Source organism: Candoia aspera, chromosome 8 (genome assembly GCF_035149785.1).
Source record: "Candoia aspera isolate rCanAsp1 chromosome 8, rCanAsp1.hap2, whole genome shotgun sequence".
In the NCBI taxonomy this organism is placed as follows: Eukaryota; Metazoa; Chordata; class Lepidosauria; order Squamata; family Boidae; genus Candoia; species Candoia aspera.
The window spans coordinates 22,648,423-22,663,230 of NC_086160.1; the positions used below are offsets into that span (position 1 = coordinate 22,648,423).

Here is a 14,808-nt window from a genome sequence, read left to right on the forward strand (position 1 = left end):
AGGAGTTTATGTTTTTAATTTAAGGAGAAGAAATAAGGTATGTAAGCGCTTTATCAAATTGCCATTCGCGAACCATTCATACCTGGAGTGCCACGTATACCTCTGATGTTTATAAAGTTTAACAGAAGAGCACCCTGCCCGGAGGAGCTTACAATTTTACAATTCCGCACATGGGATCCAGCTAAATAAAGGGAGGGGAAGCCAGAGAGAGCGAAGCAGATGGATGCTACGCCCTTTATTACAGGTTAAGCGACGCCCCACTTTTTTTTTTTTTTTTAGAGAGAGGACCTATAATCTTGCACCTTCCAGAACTGTTGGACTGTAAAAGGCTCAGGGAAAATCACACCGCCCAGCAGGCTGCAGGCAGAGCTAAATATGAGGCTGTAACTCGAAGCTGCGAGAGCGCGGCCGGGGAAGACTCCCGGGAAACGGCCAAACACGCAGCCTGCGAGCCAGTTCTCAAGTCCGAGATTTCCTTGACCAAAGTTGGCCCTCCTGCCCAGGGCGGAGGGGACGCGGGCTTGCTGACGTCAGCCAGGAGCAGATAAGAGGTGATCTCGTCGCCGGAAGGAGCAAAAGGGATCCTCCCGCGGCCAGACGAAGCTGCGCGCGGGGCAGAGGCGGGAGCGCTTGGTCTCGACAGCTCAGCCGCCCTTCGGAGCGGAGCCAAGACCGCGGAGCCGAGCTCCCGCAGAGTAGCCGGAAACATGCCACAGAACGTGGTTCTTCCCGGACCCGCGCCTTGGGGCTTCAGGCTGTCGGGAGGAATAGATTTTAACCAGCCGCTAATCATAACCCGGGTACGTCCTTTCCGATCATGGTTCTTTGCTTTTGCTTTTCCTTTTCCTTCCCTACCTTCGTGTAGGTTGACGTCGTATTTATGCCGAAAATAATCCGTTTGGATCGGGTTTGCTGCAGGTGCTTTGCTTAAAGGAAAGCATTGTTGTCAACTGCTGGTTGTCTAAGTTAAAAAGTCCGTAAGAGAGGGAAGGGACTTGGCGCTCTTGCGTATAACTTTGGGAGAGAATGTCTGTATCGTAAAGGCGCGGTTGGGGCATTGTCGTGTCCACTTACCTGTGATGAAGCCTTGTTGACTTCATTGGGACTTCCTGTCCTTTAGAAGTACATTATGTTATCGACATCTGATTTGTGGTGCAGAGGGTGCTCTGTGCTGCTCCGGACACAGACGGACTACCTGTTTTGCAGAGATTTCTGCATTTCCCCGATCTGCCTGAGGATCTTTTCCCTGCACCCACAAGGATAGGTTTGCCCAACACGCTGAAGTGAAAACAGGTAGATCTACCAGTTCCTCCTTTAACCCTCCTCAAAAAAATAAAATCCATTGGAAGAAAGGATTCAGAGTAGTCCAGTGGCTAGACAGGGCTTTCCTTTTAAGAAATTCTTTTGCCATATGACTTTGCATATTTTTGTTGCAAAACTATGCAAAATTTTGTTGTATATTTAAGTTTGCAGAACTTTGAAAGGGCGAAGCAGTACCTTCTGTTGCTGTTCTTCTTTAAATTTCACCCCATCTACTTTATTTTATTTTTTTTAAGGCTGGGAGGCACTGTTCCACACCTTAGCATACAAGATGCTGCTTACCCTGCAAATAGAAGGAAGGGGCCTTTTTCTTTTTTAGGGAGGGAAACTAAAAAAAAACTACTCAGGGCCTGGTTTGATGGCAGCTTGTGTCAGAAATGCCAATGCAATGCAAATATGTTTGCTAAATGAGAAATTCACAACCGAGTCCTATTTAAATGTGTGCCCTGTCAGATGCAAGGGGACCGACTCCTACAAGTGGTTGTAAGAGTGCAAATTTAGTTTGACATCTCATCTCCTCCAAAGATACAGGAGGGTAACACTGCACTGTGCTATGTCACCTTAATGTTGGGGATCAAAATTAGATCATGACTATTTTGAAATGCAACCCTATACTCTAAGAGGAGGTTATTTTGTATGGGGCGACTGCCAACCTGGAACAGGATATTGTACTTTCTAGGCCTGGGAGTGCTGGTGCGGGGAGGATACTGGGAGAATGGGAAAAAATATACCTCCCCCCACCCTTGTTATGTAGCCATTTAGGTGTGATTCTAGCTGCCTGCTCTATGCAGGATTTCCTCTCTCTCTCTCTCTCTCTCTTTTTTTTTTTTGCCTTGCTTGCTGTATTCAGGTAAGTCCAAGGTCTGTGAAGTAGAGAATTGGAAAAAAAGTAGATTCCTTTTCTTTTCCTGCTGCAACTTCCCTGTATGAGTGAGATGGAATTCTTAGTCATGTAACACAGCTGCTCCTCAAGGTTAATCCCTCCATCAGTAATCCTTGTAATAAAATGTTGAGGGCTTGGCTGTCCTTTTCCTGCCTTCCTTTCCCACTAGCCAGATCCTTCCAGATTCCTGGCTTCCATAGCCTAACACGATGCTTCCTCCACAGTTCTCTTTCCACTGTAACTGATAACGCTCTCTGTCCCAGCATTTCCGTGCTTTCATGGATGGACTAGAAATGTGGCTGATTTCTAGTCCCTTTAGAGTTCGCCTTCCCCTAGGTAGAAATAAAAGGCGCCTGCAAAAAATTAAATATATAAATGCCCAGATTGTGATATCTTTGTGAGTTTCTTCTGTCTTATCCATACCCACATGTGCACACAACAGACAAGAGGCCCTGGCTCCAGGCCGTGGTGGGGAATTATCCGTAAGGCCAGCCCTGTCATTAGGCAAAGAGGCATCTGCTTAAGGCTCCAGATACTGAGCAGATGGGGAATGGCAGCAAGACATTGGAGGACAGAGCTAAATACATGCAATGCAGCTTGTCCCACCTGCCATAAGTCACCCTGCTTCTCCTGAATATGACAAAGATACACCACAATCTGTTCAGTGTAACCAATTTGCTGCCTGTGCATCTGCAGATACTTTGGGTCCCCTGCCTTTCTGACTTCATTTAGTAAAAAAGATTAAGAAAATTAAAATGGCAAAGCAGTTTGCAGCAATCATCCTTATTTACAAGAAAGCCCGTAGGCCCCACGAAGGCCCTACGGGGATTTTTAGAAATTAAAAATGATGTCTGGCTGCAGTTTGGTACTTTCTTTGGAAGGGTGCCCATTTGCTCAGAAAAAAACAAAACTAGAGGAAGAGAGGGACTGTCTGTAGACTCAGAACCCCCTTAGGTTACCATTAATGAGTATCTTTGTAACTACCTTGGTAAAATAAAACATGGCAATGTGAAGCAGCTGAAGATCTAGTGCTCTTACTTAAGGTTTGGTCACATATCACAAAACCAGCCCAAGAGGACTACTCATAGGAATAGAAATAGCTGGACAGCTGAAAGAAGGGGTGGGAATATCCCCTGGAATCTGTCAAAGGGATGGCTTCTATCCGTTGCACAGTTGACTTCTAGGCAAATCCTGGCCACTGATTCAAAGATAGGACAACAAGCCCCAGAATATGTTTTGGTTCATTTGAGAAAAATAAATCTATATTGACAAAGCTGATTCAGAAGGTATTCTCATTGGATCAGCTGACCCTACTTTTCAGATATAGGGGAAATACCAAAAGGACTCAAACTTATCTTAACATTTACCTGTCTGCCATAGACAACCGAAATTGCATGCAGGCAGGTGAGAAAGTAGGCTGAGAGTAGAAGAAAGGTGTGTTCCATTCATTCTCTTTAATTAGTGCCGAAACAAATCTGCTTAAGGAGGCAAGGTTCCTAATTGGCACCCGGCATAGAAATATAGCTTTCCATCTGTTCTACAGGTGATAAAAAGTGATTGTAAAAAAAGCAGGTCATTTACTTATGGATTTATTTATGGGGCTGAAGGAGCACAGTGATAAACTGCTGCTGGTAACTTTGCAGAGTGCCTGGTCCCTGAAATATAACACCATTAATTACTGAGAGAGTTCCACAAACTGCTTTTACATATAAGGGTCTAAATTCCTTGGGACCAGAGTCCCTGGGAAAATGCCTTTTCCCACAGGAGTCTGCTCCTTCACTGTGATTATCCATGGAAGTCCTCCTGGTTGTGGATGGTCACTGGGCATCAAGAAGAGGGCCTTTTCTATGCTGGCATCCACTCTGTGAAGCACCTTCCCCCAGAGATAAAAGCATATGCTAGCCTTCAGTTCAGAACTGATACTCAGTTTGAAAACCTTCCTTCTTACTTTGGCATGGGGATCTCACGATGGCACTGCTCCACAATTCATGGCTACTGATTTGTTTGATACACTTTTGTTTGTTTCACTCATTTTAATCATTTAATTATTTTTTTTAATTGTATAGAATGTATTTAGTGCTGTACCCTGTCTGGAGATGCATGGCATGACAGATGGTATTGAAATCTTTTAAATTAGTAACTATGCAATGGTTTCATTGGCCACGTTTCCCACAAACTTTTCACCAACCCAGAAACTTCTCTGTGCAATATCTTCTTCAAGGACTTGGCGCACTGACCTGTTTAACCCCCATCTCAAACTGTACAGTTCAACGGATGACCAGATCCAAGCATGCACTTCTCATTTGTTATCTTGATCTTGATACAAAGTTCATCAGAAAATAGATCATATCTGTTATTAGAATGATAAAAGCTTGGTATTTTCCAAGTTTCAATTGACCATTAAATCAAACGGATGACTTTTGATGATCAGTATCATTCTTCCCCAATCTGATGATAATCCTGATGGATTGAGACTACAATTCCAAGAATTCCCAGCCAATATTGTTGAAGACGCCCCTGGCTAGGAAATCTGGGAATCATAGTCCCAAGACATTGGGGAGAGCAGCAGGCCAGACACGGCTCATTAATATTAATATCTCATTTGCTGTTTACTCTTCCTTTATCTGCAGTTTTGTATGCATGTTTCTGTGCACACATTCATTAACTACTGTTCATCAGTAGTCTGATGCTGATGTGTTGAAGTGTTGACTAAATGTGTTCCTTTTTCAGTCATGTAATCCTTGCTCAAAAATAAATTGAGTTTGTCCCAGGAAATTGGAATGTCTGGTTTAGGTGAAAAAAAATGAGTCTGTCATTTTCCTGCTTCACTAGATACTGTTTAAATTGGCCACAAACTTGAGGATCTCTGATACAAAAAAATTGCTGTGTGTTACAGGAATAACGAATATTTTTCCTAGTAATCTGACTTTATATCCCACTTATTCCTGTAGAAAAGACCAGCACAAACCCTAACCTGTGACTTTCATGAAATGGATTTTTGAAAAATAGTAACTGATGAGGAATACCTTTTTCAATAAAATCAAGCAGAAACATCCCCAAACTTCTGATAACATTTATCTTATAAACAATCTCAGTGTCATCCAATAGTATTGTAAAAGGGGTCTGGTATTCATTGGCAGAACAGCAATCGGTAGAAGTTGCCTTTATTATTCTTATTCGTTTTAAACAAGTCAGTGATGTATAAGTATTACAGGTAAGGTGTTGGAGTGAAGAGGTGAGGAGTTAAGGCCATCCATGAAGGGGCTTGCCGTAATTCAGCATGACTCCCACAAAGGCTTGTGTTTGATCAGAAGAACTAAATTAAACCTCTGTTTCCACTTTGGAATAAGACCAGTTGAACTTCCTGTGGCTGGCTTCTGAGGAAATACGCACGGGATTGCCAAACTACGTTTAATACAAAAAAGACAAGATGGCATTCTAAATAATTGGCCCTTTCTTTCCCAGAATGTCTAAACAGCTTAACCTCCGTAGAATGCACAGAGGCACTGCTGAACTGCTCTGACACGCACGCTTGGCATCTACTGTGGAAAAAGGAAACAAAGGCTAAGTTTAAAACAATAGGAGAGATTGTGGTGTTTTGGGGCTGAATTGCCTTTTATGGAATTAGAAGGCTTCCCATTATCTCTCAGGAAAAATATTTAGCCATGTCTGGCTTTTACTCAGCATTTGTTTACAGTACACACAGTAAAATTTAAAGTGATATTAACAGCAAAAGAGCTAGCTACATTTATAGCAAATTACTGCAAAATAAACTCTCTGTTTGAATCTCCATGGGACAAGTAGCTGCATGAGAAGACTTATTAACTGCCCATTTGGAGGTCTTCAGCAGCCTGCAAGTCATATGTACATGGAAAAACAAATGTAAAGATAATATCTGCTGTTTTATTAGCTTTGTTTGTTGTTAACATCTGTTTTCTATGATTTTCTCATGCTTGTATAATGATGCAACATTGGGGCGGGGGGAAGGCCAACATAAATAGAGACCACATTTTGATATCTGTAGGCAGCTTCAGGCCAGTCTAATACTGTAACATCTTCACTGCTTGATGCTGAAGACCTGGGTTGATTGGATCAAGTTTTACTGAAGCCAGTTGTTCTAAATGGCATTCTGAGTTCACTGAACTTAATCCTCCCAAAGTTAGAGCTACCACTGTGCAAAACCACCCAGAATATATTTTAGTTCTTCTTTTCTTAGCACTAAGAATGTGCCAGCTTTTAATAAATCAACTAGCAGATCGATCCCATGATGTTTACTGGGCAGTAAGCACCACTGTGTTCAAAGGGCATTACTTGCCCATAAGCATTCTGAAAAACTTCTGCCTTAGCCACTCATCTTCCTGGAGCAAAAATGGACAACTTAAAAAAGCCTCCAGATGTCCCAGGAATGAGCTGGAGATATAGTGATGTCACCGTAATAGGATAGAACAAAAGTTATGGAGTGGAAGGTTAAAACAGCAAAATGGCTGTCCAGTCTTGCCAGAGTTTAAAGCACCTGTTTTGCCTTTTATTTAGGAAGGTGGAAGGCAGTTGAAAATGGGTGTTTTTCCTTCAGGTTTTTGGCAGTAAGATCTTGAGTCTTTCGAGGTGAAATGGGGGTTGGGGGTTGCAGCTTGCCAACTCCTGTCCAAACATTCTAAGATGCCAGGTGGAATTACCACTTTGTCCTGCAGCGTAACCAAAGGATAAATGAAAAATAAATCTAATGAGAGTTGAAGTCCAAAATGTGGGCAGCACCAGATTTCCCATCCCTGCTAGAGATCAGATCTGGCTTGGAACTTGCTAAAAGTTTGTAGTTAGAGAAAAACCAAGCAATGACTCACTTAAGTAGACAGTACTGTCTGCCAGAATGTATTACAGAGATGCTTTCATGCATATTTGACTTAAGAAAAGAAGGAAGATTCTTGGAACTCTTAAAGGCCCTTTAAAAAGGAATGATCAAAGCACAAGGGATTGAACATTATCTTTGAGTGGGAGAGAAACAGATTCAAATGGGTTCCTGGCAGAAGCTAGTCCCAAGCCAGGCATCAAAAAAACTTAATGACCAATTTGCAGCAGAAGTTGATTTCCCAAAATATATTTTTAAAAACATAGTGTGGGGAGAAGCCTCTGCACTCCTGTTAACACCTGAATGCCTGCTTAGGAGTAAATTCAAAGGGACTTGCTTTCTAACACCACTACTTGAGGCTGCAACTTGACTGTCCTTTCTGTTGATTTTTTTAAAAAATCTCTGTCTCCTGTAACTTCAGAGAATTTTGAAATGATAGATCATTCCAAATACTAACCCAGTTCAAATGCATGGGTTTATTTGACTGAGAATGTGCGCTAAGATGTTTCGATTTCTTGGGCAATTCCCCATAATATCCAAATTGAGGTGTTGTAACTAGATTTGCTGAAGTTCATAGTCCAGTTTCTGGGTTCTCTTGAATGTGAGAGCCTAGAAATGGTTCTTGCCTACTGACCACACTTCCTTATGTCATGTGTCTGTAGGAGAGCTTTGCTTGCATTCATCTGAACTTAAGTAAATCTCTTAGCAGTTGAGAGGTCCACTTTATGAAAGTCTCTAATCACATGGAAAGTTCTGCTGCCTTCTCCCATTTTTTTCTTAAGGATTGATATCAGGAAATTAAATTTAAGAAAAAGTTGGATACATTCTAATGCTTTTGTACAAACAGAGTGTGATTACCGTGGGAGACTGTGTACAGTTTTGGTTATTATGTCTTAAAATAACCATAGAGCTAGAAAATTATCAAAGACCTTGAGCTATTTAGCTACAAGGATATTGTAGCAACTTTTTGGAGAAAGACAAGTAAATGGGGAGAGAAACCAATATGGCTGATGCAAGGTATGGAGAAAAGAGAGAAGTTTTTTGCTGTCATAATACCAATTATTCAGGATCAAGAAAAGTAAGTGCTTCACAGAGCACATATTGAAACTATGGATTTTACTATCATAAGTAGTGTGATAAATTGTTGACAATTTGTTCAGCTTTGGAAATGAATTAGACACCTTTATGAAAGATAAGGCTTTCAGTGGCTACTGAATCAATCTAGATGGCTTTACGTTATTTCATGAATTAGCAGAAGATATTCTTTTACACACTAGTTTTTGTAAGATTACAACAGCCCCTACTTTCCTGCCCTCCTAATTTTCTCACTGATGCCAAATGCAGTTAGATTAAGGTTAGATTCTTTTTATACATGTAGTTTGTGTTCTACCACTAATCTGTTTCCTCTGTACTGTTCATGATTTTCTCTTGCATAAGCATTTTGTCAATATGCAGCTTAACTAATGTCAGAGGTTATGCTAGCACTGCAGCAAACAAATCACTGCATGAATTTAGAATTTTAGTGTAAATCATGTTTGTTGGAAAACAAACACTCTGCACAGTCTAAAAAGAATCTATAATAAACAAATAGATTAAACTCCATAAAAGTTAGACTAGGGCTTTTTGTAAAATCATGGGCAAAATAATAATTCCTTTTGTTTCTGTGCGGATCTTCAGATATCCACAGCATCTGTTGTTTTCCCCTTCATATAAATGGAAGGAACAAATGAGAATTCGGCCACCAAGCTGATTTGGGTACAAATGTTTAAGTGCTTATCAGTGTTATTATTAGAAACCTACAAGCTAGTACTTAAAATAAAGCTAATATCTAGTGCAGTCCTACATATAGTATATTGAAATAGGACCACCTAAAGCAATTCCATAGTTTAATCTGAATCCAATTGTATCTGAGACATCAGAGTTCTAATAAAGACATGGATTGAGCCTACATATCATACTAACTCTTAATTTGTTTTATATGAATTTAGTAAAAAAATTATTGGATATGCTGCAGTGCCATGGTTCATTCATGATATAAGCCATCAATTGATATAATGGTAGTGGGATGGCAGGTTCATACATCAGACTAATCAAAATCAAACAAGCCATATTTAGCCTTAGCACCCTTTGTGAATTTAAGCCATGGGATGCCTTTGTTTGTTTGTCTATCTGTTTGTTTAAAAGGTTTATATGGCCGCCCATCTTAAACAACTGTGGGCAGCTCACAAGAACAGTAAAACCAGTAACTGTAAAACAACAAACAATCAAACAAAAACCCTGCACTTTAATCATCCCCTTAGGATGCCCCAGAGTAAGTTCCAGTTGCCCTCATTCCATTCTTCCTTTCCTTTCCTATCGTATCCTATCCTTTCCTATCCTATCCCAGTGCTTCAGTAAAAAGCCAGGTCTTGATGGCCTTCCGAAAGGCTAAAAGGATAGGAGCCTGCCAAATTGCCAGAGGGAGTTCCATAAGGTAGGGGCAGCCACATAAAAGGCATGTTTCCAAGGTCCCACTAGGTGGCGGAATTTCAGGGAAGGGATCTAGAGTGTGCCTACCCTGTCTGATCTAGTGGGACAGGCAGACATTCTTGGGGAGAGGCAGTCCTGCAAATAACCAGATCCTGTGCCATGTAGGTCTTTAAAGATGATAATCAGCACGTTGAATTGCACCCAGAAGGATACTGGGAGCCAGTGCAGCTCATGCAATAGAGTTGTTACACAAGTGAACCTAGGAACACCCAATACTATGCGTGCCACTGCATTCTGGACCAGTTGTAACTTCCCAGTGTTCTTCAAGGGCAGTCCCATGTAAAGCACATTGCAGTAATCCAAATGGGAAGTGACTAAGGCATGAGTGACCATGAGCAAGGCTTCCCAGTCCAGGAAAGGGCACAATTGGCACACAAGTCAGATCCGTGCAAAGGCACCCCTAGCCACAGCTGCCACCTGCTCATCAAGCAGGAGCTGTGAGTCCAGGAGGACCCCCAAATTGTGCACCAACTTGGTCTAGGAGAGGGCAACCCCATCCAGAGTCAAAGATGACAAGTCATGAGACCCTGGGGGGCCAAAAAATCAGAGCCACTCCGTCTTGCCAAAGTTGAGCCAAAGTTGGTTCATCCCCATCCAGACCCTTATAGCCTTTAGGCACTTGGACAGCACTGCAACAGCATCACCTGCCCGGCCCAGGGTAGAGATATATAGCTGGGTATCATCAGCATACTGATGATACTGTACCCCATGCTATTGGATGACCTCGCCCAGTGGTTTCATCTAGATGTTAAAGAGGGGCGGGGAGAAACCGGAGCCCTGAGGCAACCCACACTGCAGGGGCCTAGGCTTAACCTCTCCTCACCTACCAACATTGACTGGAACCAGCCATGGAGAAAGGAGGAAAACCACCACAAAATGGTGCTTCCCACCCCCAACCCCCGGAGCTGGTCCAGAAGGATACCATGGTCTATCACATCAGAAGCCGTCGAGAGATCCAGGAGAGCCAGGACAGCTGCACCACCCCTGTCCCAAGCCCTCCAAAGGTCATCACCAATGCTGTCTCAGTGCTATACCCCAGCCTGAACCGAGCCTGAAATGCCTTTGTTTGCTTAACATGCTCATTGTGATAAGCAAGAGAAAAATAAACACTCGTCTTTGTTTATAACTAAGCCACAATTTTGTTGAATCAAGAAAGAGCCTGAGTGTTTCTTTAACCTTCATTCTACCATTCTTATTCTCCTGAAGTCCTGGCTGGGCTAGTCTTACTAGTTTGGCTTCTCTGCTTAGCATAAGCTTGAGTCTAACAAGATGATGAAGTCTTATTTGCAAACAAGCTAAGCATTGTCCCCATATTCAGTAGCTGCTCAAAATCAGCTGAGTGTCCTAGGTGGGACTACTTGCAGGACTGTCAGGGGTGGTGGTATCAGTGATATTAAAAAAGTAGGTGTGGCTGGATGATTTAAGCCCATTCCTTTTTAACACTGTCTACTTGGGCATGGTGCGAATTGCAAGGGTTTAATTTTACTGGCCATATAGGTTATGAGATGCTGAAACCCAAAATTATGCAAGAAGCCCCTCTTCCCCATCCCCCAAATTGTGAGGGATCAATGGTCACGGTGATCAGGAGATGATCAGAGAGATCCTTTTCTGTCCTATAACATTTTTCTTTCCCAGATGTGGCTGCAGTTCAGAGCATGCTTAGTGTACTTGGTTTAGCTGCCTCTGTTGATTGGAATGTGAATTCTTCATCCCCTGAGCTTTCCAAGCATTTCAGGATCTGCTGACCATGGCTGATTACCAACTCTAAAATGGTCTAAATCTCTTTAAGACAAAGGAATTTGAGTGTAATGGAAGAGAATAGTGTTAATGGCAGAAAAGTTTATTGCCTAATTTTTACCCTGCAAAAATATATTAAACCAGTGGAATTGCTTTTTCATAATCTACCAAGTGTCACATTATTTTAGCGGGATAAAAGATGATAGATGAGAGAGATAGATTCTATAAATAGAAATATACCTGTTAAATAGTTACATAAAAGCTTAACTCTGGTTTTCTTTCAGATAACACCAGGAAGTAAAGCTTCACAAGCCAATTTGTGTCCTGGTGACATCATTATAGCTATTGATGGCCACAGCACAGAGAACATGACTCACAACGATGCCCAGGAGAAAATTAAAGCAGCAGCCCATCAGCTCTGTCTGAAAATTGAGAGGTAATTCTTCATGACTCAGATGCTCAGGATCACAGTGCAGAAATCTGGACTATGAATTCTTTAGTTCAAGAAGGAAGGCGCTTTCCCCCTCAGGGGCTTCCCTTTAAAAAAAAAAGTCAGTTTAGGGCTGCAAGGATTGGGTCTGTAGTATAATGGTGTCCCAGTATGGTTGGGATTTTTGTTCTGAATTTTGAAAAACTTTTCTAAGTGCATGAAGCTGATGAACTGATTTTGTTGGATTTTTTTAAAGTGCATTGCCATTATTGGTTTCTTTGTCACCTAATTTTGGCGGCGTGTTTATGTTCCAGTGAGCACAAAAATGAGGCAGCTTGCTCACCCTTGCACGTTATAAAGAACATCGCTATCGTGACATGTTCTGGGACTATGTTTGATATCTTGCCATTTTTCTGGTGCAATTAATCCTAGGAAAAATTTTAAAATGTACCAGACAAAGTGGAAGACAAAGGAAGTATTCGGTGAAATTACTTCTGTGTCAAAAGAATTCTGGAACTGCTGTGAAAAAAACCTGTCTATACAGATGCAAACTTGGGGCAGTTTTATTATTAACTCAGAAGTACATGGTTCCTCAGACCAGTGGTTGTCCTCATAATAGTAACATCAGATAAATTCCATGTATTCTTGTTTTGATACGAGTTATTGCCTTAATAGCTTGAAATTTTCCACCCTACATACTCTTACCAAGCACAAAGCTGTTTTGGGGATGAAGTTCCTTCCTGTTTTGTGATTATTTTTAAAAAGTATTGCCAAATTAGTCTTCCACAATTTTGTTTATCATTCTTATGCTGTATGCTACTTATTTTTCTGGACCGTAGCAGATAAACACTGAGCAGTTTGTCTTTCCTTTCTTTTTATTTTCCATTAGTAAAGTTTTTAAAAATAATCTGAGACATTACCCACTTTTTAATGTGGAATTTAATATACAAATTAACAACATAATCCTATATAAGTCAATGTGGACAGTAGTGTCTTTGAATTCAATCCCAGTTAACTGTCTAGACAAGTGCAGTCTAAATCTGTAACAACATAAATATGTAAAATGCATATGATATAGTAAAAATGGTAAAATATTTTGGATTCCCTAATTCATTCTTCATTTTTCATCCAACAGGGCAGAGACTAAATTGTGGTCTCCACAAGTAGCAGAAGAGGGCAAGCCACATCCATTCAAAATAAACTTGGAAGCTGAACCACAGGTAGCAATTGGTTTAAATTGAAGCTATATCTGGGCTGCAGAAATCCAGATAGCCAGTAAATGGCATTAGACACTGCAAAGCATTAGCGTTATCTGTATATCTTTACTGCCATCTAGTGGTTGACTGGATTTTTACAGCTGAGATCTAGTAGTTCTTAAATCACCAACGTTCTCATTCTGTTTTTAATTAGTTGCAACTTACCAACTTGTACTACTAACTGATTATTTAACATGACAGCAGCACTAAACTAGTGAATCCCAAGCCTTTATGATTAACTGATGATTCTCATATCTATTCTAGACTGACTAGGATCTTGAGTTTAGCTGTCTTAGTACCTTACATGTTCCGTAGGTAAATTTTACTCAAATGGATCTAGGAATCAAACTGGTGAGTCCTGGATAGATTCATCCATTAATATAGTGCCTTCCACAACATCAAATCTAATGAACTCCTTGGGAATTATGGTAGCTGAAGTCAAACATATCGAGAACCACCTGATTGGAGAAGAGTAGAAGTACTCAAGATAGCTTATTTCTGAAAAGGCACTATAAGATTGCCTTGAAATTACATTGACTTAATTGATTGACAAAAGGGTGGGAGTTATTTCAGTCTAATTAGTCTGAAGTAAATGGAATTATCTACTAAGGCACCATGCAATAAATCAAACTAACAGTAGTATATGGAAAAATAAGATTCACTTAATGGGAATTCAGATGGAATATGCATTATTTGAAATCCAAAGAACAAAATAATGATTAAATTACTGCCAAGGCAAAATATGTTATTAAAATACAATACTGGCTATTGGCTTTTAACTGAACAATTTATTCTAAGAAAGGTCTTTAAATATTAAATATTTAATCGCTTAAATATTAAACAGTCATCTTGATCAGCTATAAATAGGTCAGTGGAGGTGTTTGAACAGATTTTTCTGCTGATTTTAAAATACAAAAAAAGGTTCATTGCATTGGGAGAATATGCCTGCCTGTTTTTTCCCATAACAAGACCAGATTCCATAAATTAAGGACCATACTTGTTATATAAATTTATTCTTGGGTTCTTAGTGAAATGTCAGTTAAGACAACCATATTTGAGTTTTGGTACATGCAATAAGCAGAAGAGCTGGACTATGTACATTTTTTGCTTTTGTTTGCTTTTTCAATTTATCTTTCTGCATGTTTGATGATATTTTGAGAAATGAAAATTAGGCCAAATTCACATTGCAGGAACATACATGTTCACAACACAACATAAAATTGATGCTGCTATACTACATGCTATTTCTGTAATGTATCCCTCAATAGTATTAAAAGATAGTTGATGATACATTTTTCTGAATTTATTTGCACGTATTTATTTATGAAATTTGTCTACTGCCCATCTCACGTATAACAACTCTGGGCAGCTTACAGATAATAAAAATGATGATTACTAAAAACAATTCAATATAACTATAACTATAAATACATATAAATACAAATATAACATATAACATATAACATAGTTTCCAACTGTGTAGAATTTGAGGTTTTTTTGGGGGGGGATAACCATTTTGATTAAAAAGCACATTTAATAGGAAGTAAGTCCCACTGATACTGGTTAAAGCTTTGTAAATGGATGGACGGACAGTTAGATTGAAATATTATATTTGTTAATATTATGAAGGCCACTGTTACAATGGAAGGCCAATTTCCAGCCAATTTAATTCAACTGAATACAATGTAACTCCATTGTCTTAAATGCTGCTACAAGATATGACCTTCACGTTCAGAAAATACCAGTAGTGTAGCTCTTCCAAATGACATATGTAAATAGTAGTGGGATCAGGCTTGAATGCTCAATG

General features: G+C 40.2%; 1 protein-coding gene across 2 annotated transcripts in view; it reads left to right on the forward strand.

Moving 5' to 3' along the window:
- Window positions 1-342: 342 nt before the first annotated feature.
- PDLIM3 (PDZ and LIM domain 3) overlaps window positions 343-14,808 on the forward strand; it is a 30,184-nt gene continuing 15,718 nt past the window's right edge. The window contains exons 1-3 of one of the 2 annotated variants that reach the window (XM_063309738.1): window positions 343-800; window positions 11,600-11,751; window positions 12,881-12,965. In XM_063309738.1, coding sequence (XP_063165808.1) covers window positions 708-800; window positions 11,600-11,751; window positions 12,881-12,965 — 330 coding nt within the window. In that variant the 5' untranslated portion in view covers window positions 343-707. The remainder of the gene's footprint in view (window positions 801-11,599; window positions 11,752-12,880; window positions 12,966-14,808) is intronic. The other variant, XM_063309740.1, reaches the window with a different exon arrangement.